Consider the following 11,770-nt stretch of genomic DNA (forward strand, 5'->3'; position numbering starts at 1 on the left):
GCTTATGGGGAGATCAAGCACTTGGTCAGGTACACGTATGTATATGTTCTCCTTTTCTTTTCCATGCAAGGACCATAAAATTTTTTTCTTTATAAAAAAAATGAGGTGAGCCCTCATCTCAGTATTGTGAGACTGTAGAAGGTGCTACAGCAATTCTACCTGGAGAGGGAGGCTGTTTTGATACCCACAAAATTCTTTTCATAAAACGAATACCATCCAGAATGTACAATATGAACCTGGAAAATAAATATTTTTCAGTAAAGGTCAGAAAACTAGGTATAGATTTCTTATGTTTACAGCTCTTATACAATGATCAAGGTGAAGGAAATATACCAGTAAAATACAAACTAAGTGCAAAATAACATTAATGATCAATAATGTCCTGTTGCTACAAAATGAGAGATGTTAGGTTTAATAACAAGACAGAAGTAGCTTCAGGTCTAAGTTTTAATTTACTCACTTTCTCCTTTTTTTTAATCTTCGACAGTTGTACTGTGGGGAATGTCTATTTATATATATGCCGTGCACAAAATGGTACATTGTTAGTTGAGTCTATACAAATCTTATATAATTTTAATGAAGTAGAAAAGCATTGCTTTATTTATTTATTTATTTATTTTGGCTGCACTGGGTCTTAGTTATGACATGTGGGATCTTCGTGGCAACATGCAAGATCTTTAGGTGTGGCATGTGGACTTCTTAGTTGCGGCATGCGGGCTTCTTAGTTGTGGCATGCATGTGGAATCTAGTTCCCTGACCAGGGATCGAACCCAGGCCCCCTGCATTGGGAGCGTGGAGGGCTACCCACTGGACCACCAGGGAAGTCCCAGCATTGTTGAAATTGAATTAAATCTATCTCTAATCCAATTACTGTTGGAATCAGAAATAGAAAGTTCTGAAAGTGCAGATTTACTGCAACATTGCCAATAAATTATTTCAAGGTGAAATGTGCGAAGAATGAAATCTACTTGTAACATGAATGCGATGCTCAGGTTCTTCTTTTTTTTTTTAATAGTTTGGTCTGCCTTTATATGTTCATGATCTCTTATCAGAAACTCTTAGAGCTAGATTGTTTTACAATTCTGCATTTCTTAGATATTGCATAATACAATGCCTATGCCACATATTACATAATGTCCCATCAGAATCTTGGGGTAATACTTCATAATCAAATTCATATTTCTACAGCAAAATGTATGAATATTTTTACAAGGTGGGATAAATAAAGGAATAAATTCCTTCATATCTGTTCAAGTCAAGTTTTGCCTAGAAATCATTTTCAGAGCTTTTTTTTTTTTGATTTTGCAATTGTGCTTAAGGAACTGTGAACATGTTCTACTGAGAAGTGCTTGATGACATAATTCTGCCACCATTCTATTCACTTTTTGTTTGAGCTGCTATAAAATTTAAATTTGTATTGTAAACCATAATATCATTTGGCCTTAAATTTGTGTTGTGAGCCATAGTATCACTTGGTGTGACGAAACAAATGCCATCTTAGGTATTGAAATTGTGCAACAGCACAGATCACAAAAGAGAACAATTCTGTCATCTAGAGTGTTTGGCCTACCAAGAATATGTGCACGGACCCTTGGCCCCTACCTCCCAGTGTGATTCCTATGGGATAAACACAGACATAGTGGGCTACTTAATAGGACATTATATTAAGAACTGTGACTGATGCTTGCTGATACTAAGAAAGGGAGTGACAAAACCACAGGGTCTACTGGGGGGACTTAGGACACTGAGCAGAGAAGATGAATTGTTTTGAAGATAATAGTTCTTAAATTTACAGCATATGATTCTTAATTATATCTTATTATTTTTCCATATGCTTATGAAAAGCAATTCAAGGTTTTAAGTGGAATTACTTCTGTTTTGTAGATGGAAAATCTAAAATATGCAGATAAGTTGAAGAAGGAAAACGATCGTGCCCAGGGGAAAATAAAGTTGTTGATCAAATCCTGTAAACAGCTGGAAGAAGAAAAGGAGACGTTGCAGAAAGAGGTATCTCATCTTGAAGCTGCGCAAGAGAAACAGAAAGCAGGTCGGTGTTAACTGGGTACATCAGTGAACCCAGACTGTTTTCCACTAGTGAATCATACACTTACGGTGTGTCTGCATGGGAAGTGTCGTTAGTGCTCTGTTCTATGACTGCATGCTGATTTTCAGCAGTTAGCCGTTTTCAGCATTTTCCAGTTTCAGAATTTTGTGCTTAGCTTGGGGTCATTAATAGGATTCAGAATGAAGCCTGCATTTTAAAAACAGAATTATTGCATCTTCTGTTCTATAAAACATACAAAAAACTCATTAGCCCTTTCTGCTAATGAGCCTTTCCAAGAAGCGTTTTTCATGTGGATGTCCATGATGTAGTTCTAATGTAAAGGAAGACTGGCATGTGAGCTGGCATTGGTAATTTATAAACAACTGATTCTGGTTGTCCTTGGCCCATCCTGGTGGGTCAACTAAATGGAAGGGTTGGGGGCTATATTTTTGGGTATGGAGGTGAAATAAAAAAGAAATGACAACTCTTCCTGCCACTTTTCTCCACGTATGCCCCCAGAGTGGAATGCTTTTTCTGTGTGGATAGATGATGGCAAGCATAGTATAAGTGGCTCTTTTGGACCATACATAAATTGGCACGGGTGGGAGGTCAACAGTCTTGCCTCCTGAGAAGAGTACTCAGAATGGATTGGCGCTCCAGGGAGTGTCTCTAATGGAATCGGTGCCAACCAGGCAGCTATAAGTTACTGAGACCTCTTCCCTTATAGTATCCCTCAAGCCCTTGTCCATCAGATCCTCCATTGCCTCCAAATGGTTTTCAGAACTTCTTTGGCCTTGTCTCGTCACTGGCCCTTTCCTATCTCCCAAAGCCATTACAGCAGTGACTTTATATTCTCTTTCGACTTTTACTGTTCATTCCCTTACAATAGAAAGGACGGACGGGAAAATCGGGGATGTAATAAATTAATTCATTTGATGTCACATGATAACTACAAGAGGGTTTGATGGATTGGCTGAAATATGAGTTTGAGATTTTGGTGGGTTATGTTTAAGCTATCCCAATAAGTATGTAACTCACTAGAATATGTATGTTGATATGATCCCTCCCAAACAAGAACTATAAGAACATACACAGATAGACCTTCTGCCACTCTTCCCAAAAATAAAAATCAAGAAGCAAGTCTAAGGTTATCTGCTTGCTGATGCCCAGTGTTAATCAGAGAAGCGTCAAGTTACAAATGATGTGTCACTTTATTTTTGACAGGTACTGTTGTGGATGCTAATGTTGATGAATTAATGACCGAGATGAAAGAACTGAAAGAAACCCTTGAAGAAAAAACCAAGGAGGCAGACGAATACCTGGATAAATACTGTTCCCTGCTTATAAGCCATGAGAAATTAGAGAAAGCCAAAGAGATGTTAGAAACACAGGTTGCCCGTCTGAGTTCACAACAATCTAAACTTAATCTTCGAAGTTCTCCTTCGCTGAATTCAGTTGTTCCAGGACCATCCCCAGTCCCTTCTGCTACTGAAAAGAAGTTATCATCTGGCCAAAATAAAGCTTCAGGCAAGAGGCAAAGGTCCGGTGGGATTCGGGAGGATGGGGGAGAAACCACACCTTCTACACCAGAGAAATTTTCTAAAAAAAGCAGGAAAGCAGTCAAAAGTGGTATTCACCCTGCAGAGGATGCAGAAGACGCTGAGCCTGAGCCAGAGGGACTTCCAGAAGTTGTAAAGAAAGGTACTCATAATTCAAAAAGGATTTGTGTTCTTTTGAAAGTGCTCATAAAAATTCACATACAAAAAGACAGAAGCATTTATTTTTTAGGTTATTGCGTAACAGTACTCGTTGACCTTCAGAAGCAATAGTCCACTGTTAAATTGGTAAGGCATATACTTTCTTTTCTGTCATGAGAGAATGGCTAAGATCTAATTACTCATGTCACAGTACCAAAAGTACTAGGAGATTTGAAAAATGGCTGTCAAAAACCTGTTTAGAAATTGGCATTTCTGTGTTGAAAAATCCCCAAGTCAAAGACACCCTTCGAGCTTTCCCACCTTCAGTCCTGTGTGACCCCCAGGTAGTGGGTGAGCTAGAGGATGGGCCTGATGATGCTGGACCCCTGGCTGAAGCCACTTACCACTTTTTTTTTTTTGAAACCCACTGGTGCTCCAAGTGCGGCCCAGAGATTGGGGCCAGTCTAGGAACTTTTGTTACTGCTCCATGATCAAAACAATGTATAGAAATCAAGAGTAAGAGTTTGAAATTTTCATAGCCCTTTGCTATTGTTGCAACATTCAAGCACATAATCAGTTCTCTATTAGATTCATTCTTATTGTACTATACAAAAGTATCATTCCACAGCAGATGGGAAATTACTTCCCACCCCTCCCCCGCAAAATATCAAAACCAATTTTTTGCCATAAATAGTTTGAGAAGCACTGCTCTGAGTAACTCTAGGCTTTAGGAAATCTAACCCCTAAATAGTTAGCTATCTCTTTCTCGTTTCTGTTTTTTATTTGTAGTCAAAGGGTTAAAAACAAAGCAAAACCACATGCTGCTGTAGTTACTGTAGTTACTTTAATGCTGTGTGTGACATGCTTTCTTTAAGTATCCTTGGCATTGCCCTTCACCTCTCAGTCATCACAGGTCCTGTCAGTTCCCTCTGTGGAAGGAGATGATGAGTGCAGAGCAAGGTCAAATCTTTCCTCCCACATAGTTTTTCTGCCTGAGAGTAATTACCTCAAGTAGCTGCTACCATTTCACATTTTCCTCCTTTCAACAAGAGCAGACCTTTTCTTTTATCTCTTTCCTTTCCATTTCACCCATTGTTTCCTCCTCTAATCCAAATCTTACAGGAAGGCCTGCTGGTGTGTTCTTCTTAGAAAAGTGCGAGTTAAGACATCCACATAAAAGAAGCAGGAAAAATTTTTTTCTGTTTAATGTTATTTTCCCCATGTGTTTTTTTACGTTTCTAATAAGAAAAAAACCTGTTAGTGATTTATTCAATTTGATGACTCCAGGGTAACTATGAATAAAGTGTGTCCATTGTCCACTGTGGCTAGGAGAAAGTGTTTTCGGAGTCACCCTTATCCTTGTTCAAACTTTACCTAGTGAGTAGTACTCCCACCGTAGATAGAATTGGAGCCAGCAGTGTTGACAGGCAGCTTTTTGCCTTTAGGGTTTGCCGACATCCCAACAGGAAAGACTAGCCCATACATCCTGCGGAGAACAACCATGGTGACAAGGACCAGCCCCCGCCTTGCTGCACAGAAGTTAGCACCATCCCCACTAAGTCTCGACAAAGAAAATCTCGCTGAGACCTCCAAACCAACAGCTGGTGGCAGCAGATCACAAAAGGTAAGCTACTGTCAACATGTATCTACCGTTTGAAATCCAGGAAATGACAGCATTATCTGGGCAAGGGTTTGACACTGCGCCCTCTGACTCAGGAGCTCTTCAAAGTCTGACCTTCCCCCTGGGGTATAAAGAAGTCAGTAGTGAGGAAAGTAGCGAGCAGATGCGAGGATAAACATCACATTACCCTACCGCACAATCTTGTCCTTGACCCAGCGGGCCACTTATAAATTGTTTGGCGGGAATTGGCGTTGTTAGATCAGCGCTCAGAGGGTCTGTGAGAAAGTTTCGGGCAGTACCATCGAAGGATTTGGCATGGGTACTGGTCATTGCTTGCTTCACAGTTTTCCCTCTCACCCATCTGCCCCCCAGCTGCTGACTCTCTGTGTTTCATTATTCCTTTACTTTCTACAAAAAGCACATGTTTCAGTAGATATCTGGAGAAAGTAGCTCTGTTTATGGATGTCTCTAGTTTGATTGTTGAGGGTAGGGAGGGCTGGGATCTTAGGGACCTCTCTGCACCTTGCAAACAGCCCAGTCATGTTATTTAAAGCATAGAGGATATTTGCTTCACAGATCTTTGTCCCATTACAATAATCCATACCAGCATCTACCACTTATGTATGCAAAGTATATGTATTTTATGGAACTCAAGTTTTATTTTCTTATTTTATTGTACTCTCCTAATAAGTAGTATTATAAAAAGAGGAAGAAAGTAAGACTTACGAAGATTGAACCTGCCCAGTAACACCTACTCTCTCTCTCAGCTCCAGTCTTGATCTTTTCCCATTGTTTCTCAAACTAGGGATTGCAGGAATCTTGTTGGAAGTTTCTAGAATGGCTCACAGATTTTTTTTTTTTAATGTCGTGATTTTACTTTGATTGCTTACTTGTCAGAGTTTAAGTATTCAATGATTACCTTGAACCAGCCAACAAAGCTTTGAAAGTGTAGTAACCCTATTTGTGTAATGTAGTAATTCTTAAGTGGGCAGGCATGCTCCTCAGTAGGATTTTAGACACCGAATACAAAGACACTGGTGATTAGTTGCATCAAAGCAAGAACATATATGCACGTGTTTGCTATGTTGATGTATAAGGGCTTTAAGGATTAAGGAATTTATGCCTACTATTAAGTTTGTTCATAACTTACATTATAATAAAAATTTGATTAACTCAGGAGTGAGGAAGAAGGGTCTGAGGTTTTCTTTCACTTATTAAAATGGGCCCATTCATGACTTGTATTAGAAATATTCTACTGTGTTGTGCAAATTTCTTCCCCATCCCCACCCCTCCACCCACCTTTTTATCTTTTTTTTTTTTTTTCCTCACTCACTCACTCACTCACATTTGGATTTAACTCTTGGATGCTGGTAGCAATAGAACACTGAAGAGTACACTGGAGTAGGTCCTGACTTTCCAAGGGACAATAAGAACAGCTTCTTTTCCATAAAGTAACTAGCACCTTTAAAGAGTGAAGCTTCCAGGTTTGACTAAAGCTATTAACCACAAGCTAATTCCTGAAATGAAGTATTTGGCTCTTTTAAAACAGGAAATCATGATACATAGGTAGTACCCTGTACGTCCTGCTATTTCACGGCAGCTCACTTTACTGTAACTACTCTCCTAAATGTCTGCCTTCTGAGTTCCAGTACGACTTCTGCGATGTTCCTGGTTATGTTTACAGTTTACCTGTGTCCTCATGTCTAGTAGAGATATTTGTTGAATGAATGGAGCTGTGAATGTTCTGAAGTGATTGCAATAATAGATGTTTAAAGGTGTGTTAGGAAATCACCTCATGAAATCATCATATGGGTCATTTTTCCCTTCTTTTATGAGGAATTGATGTTATTTAAAGCAGTTTCCATGTGGAGTTTAGACTTACTATCTAAGAAAGAGAGCTTTGCACGCTAGGGGGCCTGCTCTCCACGCTGCTGTCGCATCTGCTGAGGACAGAGCAATAACCATGGTTGCCTGCAGACTTGTGTGCTTGCTTTAGCTACAGGCTGCAGTAGGCACCAGTGGTTATGAATTGCTAAGCAATTTTGTGCACTTGTGCACATGAATGGAGGGTGGTTCCTCTTGAAAGAAGGTTATAGGGGACTTCATGATTAGATGTAAGCCTTTGAAACCCGGCCTATTGATTTTTTTTTTAATATATATAAATTTATTTATTTTATTTATTTTTGGCTGTGTTGGGTCTTCGTTGCTGCATGCGGGCTTTCTCTAGTTGCGGCGAGCGGGGGCTACTCTTCGTTGCGGTGCGCAGGCTTCTCATTGCAGTGGCTTCTCTTGCTGTGGAGCACGGGCTCTAGGTGCATGGGCTTCAGTAGTTGCGGCACGCGGGCTCAGTAGTTGTGGCTCACGGGCTCTGAGCACAGGCTCAGTAGTTGTGGTGTATAGGCTTTGTTGCTCCGTGGCATGTGGGATCTTCCTGGACCAGGGATCAAACCCGTGCCTCCTGCGTTGGCAGGCAGATTCTCAACCACTGCGCCACCAGAAAAGCCCCAGCCTATTGATTTTTAATTTAATTCAGCATTTTCTGAATCACCTTATAAAATGCTTGCCTCATCTGTTGAGCATATTTCATCATTCAGTTTGAAAAAAGAGAGAGCAAGGTGTCGTTTCCTAAAGCAGTTGCTTAGAAACTTGGGATTATGAGCCTTTGCCTGAAGTCACTGGCTGAGTGTTGAGAGATTTCCTAGATCGTTTAACAGAACCTTTAGTGACATCTGACAAGTTCAAAGGGGAACATGGGTAAAATGCGGATTAGGTGAGGATCACTCTCTGTTATGTCTCTGGGATGAATAAGCCCAGAGCTCCCAGTTTGCTGGGAACAAGGGAGTTGTGATTGTGTGTAAACTTGATCTGAATCTAGGGTTGGTAGTCAGCTCCAGAGGACCGTCCACTAATTGTAGAAGATGATGGTGAGGCCGTCACCACAGAGTCGGTCAGCAGTTTCGTGGGGTCTTAGCTATTTTTCCTACTAATGAGATTCATTTCCAATGAGCCATTTGCATACCTGCCCTCTCCCCACTGTGGCTGCAGACACAGTTTGTAAGACAGTCAGGGTATGGGTGCACTTAATAGCTTAAGTACCTGGTAAGTCTGACCTCACCTAGTTATGGGTGAGTCTGAGGCTAACTAACCAACATGAGGATCAAATCCATAGTGTAAACTGATCACCGGCTACAGTTTCGTCAATTCAGAATCAAAGAAATTGAGTCTAGAGGGGGAGGCCAAAGGGTGGGCTTTGGCTATTTAATTGGGTTTCAGGAATTGAGTAGCTTAAATTCTCTTTCCCCAGCTTGATCTCTCCATCCCCCTGCTTTTAATGGTGAATCTAAAGGTTTGATTCTCCCGCAGCTGTTGGGTTCAAGGGAAGTGTGTTTTTGTATCACTTTCTACTTTAAAAAAAAAGAGGAAAAGAAAAAGGAGTGCCAGTAAAACTCTGTTTTTTTTTCCTTCAACTTTCCATGGACAGTAATTTTCCATTAAGTCCTAATCCTTCAAGGCTGCTCCTTTTAAATGTCCTGCACATCCTCTGAGGTAGAGGCAAGCTTTCCAGGGATCTGATCTGTCGGCCAGATTTACTATGTTTTCTGTAATGAAGAGTATTTAGCTGCCTTTTAAGACCACGTACTTCCTATGGAAAGAATATAAACGGGGAAATAATTTCCATTCTTTCTTCTTACTGCTTCAGAAGGAGGTCACCGGCAGTCCGTTGCACAGGGAGTGACGTGTCCCATAGCCGCTTCTCAGGCTTGGTCCTGAGCACGTTTGTGCTGAGCACCCTTGTTAAGAGTCCTTCCTCTTTCTCTTTTACAAATCTTCCTACCTGAATTGTCTACTCTTGCCTTTCACTTTGGTTAAGTGACGTTTTTTCTGTGCTTCGTCTGTCGTGCTCTTCTTTCTCTTTCCCGACCCCATATCTTTTTTCGCTACCATGGAAACCTCAAAAATATCTCGACTTTACCAGCTACCCTGCCCTTTCATCTACTTCTTAAAGTCTCGCATTTTTGAGATTCCCTCTTTCTCTTAAAAGGCAGGACATCAGAAAGGGAATTTACTTTTTTCTGGACTTTATTATTAGATAGCTGCCCTTCTGCCATAAACCAAATATGGGAATAAAACAACAATGTAAGGGGAATGATTAAAATGCTGGTATGTGAGGAAGAGGTTCTAGGTCTTTTAAATGTTGTAAGTAAAGCTTCCACTCTATGAAGGTGGTATTACTCATTTGTAATACGTTCATTTGAATGACAGCAGGGGCTCAGTTAAGATAAATGGAAGCTGCTTTGGGTTCTTATTTAGGCAAATATTGAATGTTTGCCAGGTAGGCATATTCTGGGCACTATCCATGCAAAGGTAAAGAGGACATAGTCTTTGCCCTCAAAGAGCGTACCTTCTGACCTGAGAATGTCACACTGGCCTTGGGAGTGAGTTTGCGGCCGTCAGAGGTGTCAAGGGAAGCTTGCAAGGCGGCTGGCTGGTCAGAGGTTGCGTCCGACTCTTTTCTCTAGCTTCTCTGTTAGATGGGGGCCTGTTTTTGGGGAAGAAGAAATAGTAAAACTGTGTACAACTCCTAGAAGAAGAATTTAACTTCAAATTTGGTGATCTAAGTGCTTGATTTTTCATGTTGTAGAAATGTGAATGTGATTTAAACCTCTAACAACGATGCTTGTGTTGCAGGTCAAGGTTACTCAACAGAGCCCAGTGGATTCAGGCACTGCCCTCCGAGAACCCACCACCAGATCTCTCTCCATCAGTAACCTTCCTGAGAGAAGTTCGGCTGACAGCCCCAGGGAGGGCCTGAGGGCCAAGCAAGGCCGACTGGCTCCCAGCCCAGAAGCTGGCCCCGAGTCCAAGGGCAGTGAGAACTGTAGGGTCCAGTAGAAGAGCCCTTGTGTGTCAGCACCCCTGGAAGGTGGCTGTAGTTGAATAGAAGGCAGTGTGTCTGTGGGGTTTTTCTTTATTCAGGGAGCACATTATCAGAGGGAAGAAAACAATTCCTTATAAATCTAAATATGTTGGACTCTTTAGGTCTCCCCTGTATAACAGTTAGAAAAGTTTGGAAGCACTGATTACCTCTTCATTGATATTCCTCTTCTGTAATGTATAATAGTCCTGTATAAAGCTTTTTGGTAGTGTTAACACAAATGGCAAGCACTATATAACAACTCCTGTTTTTATACGGATTTTTACACTAAAAAATTGCAAAACATTTTTTACTTGCAACAAACAGCTCCCAGGAAAATGTAAACTTGCTTTATGGTATTTCCTTGGTATAGTGTTAAGCATAAAATAATTTTAGATCAAGAATTTCTTTGAGTTGAGTAAAACAAAAGAAAACAATGTTATATGTGTTCAGGGAAAACATGCGCACAAATACATATGTGGGTGTGTCCCTCCTCTTCCAATGTGTTTTCTAAATCTTGGCTTATATAACCTGTACATATTTGTGTGTGGGGTAGTGGGAGTTGTGTGTTGATTTCCAATTAGCCTGGTTGCAGACTCCTCAGAGGTGTAGCATATCGAGTTTTCTGTCATTGTGCTGTTTCTGTTGAAGACCAATTTGTTGTAGTATTTTGGTATGCATTCTGATAAATGGTGATCTTCTATTAAAATATGGCATATTTTCTATTAAAAAATTCACTTCTGTTTTCTGTAAAAATGATTTCTAAATATAAATATACTATGAACATTGGTACCATTTCTTGCTAACTTCACCAGCCTCTTATAATAGTAAAAATGTTTTAACAACCGATATTACTATATTTAGTGAATGTATTCAGTTATATTAAAAGACGTGATTTGGAATATGGGTCATGAAGATTATGTAGGCATATAATATGTCCAGCCAGCGCTTAGCACATTGTGTGTACCCATTAAATCCCATCAGCAAGGATACAAGTATGTGGTATTTTCCAGCTCATTTACGGATGACAGGGTTTTGAAAATATGCAGGCATTATGAGCCATATCAATTCCAAAAACTTTGGAACAAGTCCTTGTGTCCTTGAATCGGGGTAAAGATGTTTTCCAGGACATGAGCTAGTAAAAGATAATTTGCTCTTGACTTCCAGTTCAGATTGATGTGTAAACCTTGACAAATACTATCATTTATATTTTAAAATTGTCCTTTGCCAGATGGCCTCTATGGTTGGATAATGCTTCAATAATATTAAGCTACTTAGTATTCATCCACTGAGAGTGGTATCCTGACTTTCCTCCTGTTTTTTCTGTTGCTCGAGGTTGTGGTCTGGTGCAATATCCTTATCATAAATCATCCCAAGGCTGCCATGTGCTCAAGGGCATGGCCCAGAGTAGACGTTGCTGGGATCAGGCCATCAGCTTTATTGGCTGTCTCCAGTTTTTGGAAGATTCCACTCAATAGGTCTGGCTGGGCGGT

The 11,770-nt window shown here is 40.5% G+C and overlaps 1 protein-coding gene across 2 annotated transcripts in view; it reads left to right on the top strand.

The window, feature by feature from the left end:
- CENPF (centromere protein F) overlaps window positions 1–10,255 on the top strand; it is a gene marked incomplete at both ends in the record, with an annotated part of 57,482 nt that extends 47,227 nt beyond the window's left edge. For both annotated transcript variants that reach the window (XM_082834156.1, XM_082834157.1), the window contains 4 exons: window positions 1,885–2,047; window positions 3,269–3,745; window positions 5,187–5,365; window positions 10,052–10,255. In XM_082834156.1, the coding sequence (XP_082690282.1) occupies window positions 1,885–2,047; window positions 3,269–3,745; window positions 5,187–5,365; window positions 10,052–10,255 (1,023 nt within the window). The remainder of the gene's footprint in view (window positions 1–1,884; window positions 2,048–3,268; window positions 3,746–5,186; window positions 5,366–10,051) is intronic.
- Between the last annotated feature and the right edge of the window lie 1,515 nt (window positions 10,256–11,770).

Source organism: Leucopleurus acutus (genome assembly GCF_964270905.1).
Source record: "Leucopleurus acutus genome assembly, chromosome: 2".
Taxonomy (NCBI): Eukaryota; Metazoa; Chordata; class Mammalia; order Artiodactyla; family Delphinidae; genus Leucopleurus; species Leucopleurus acutus.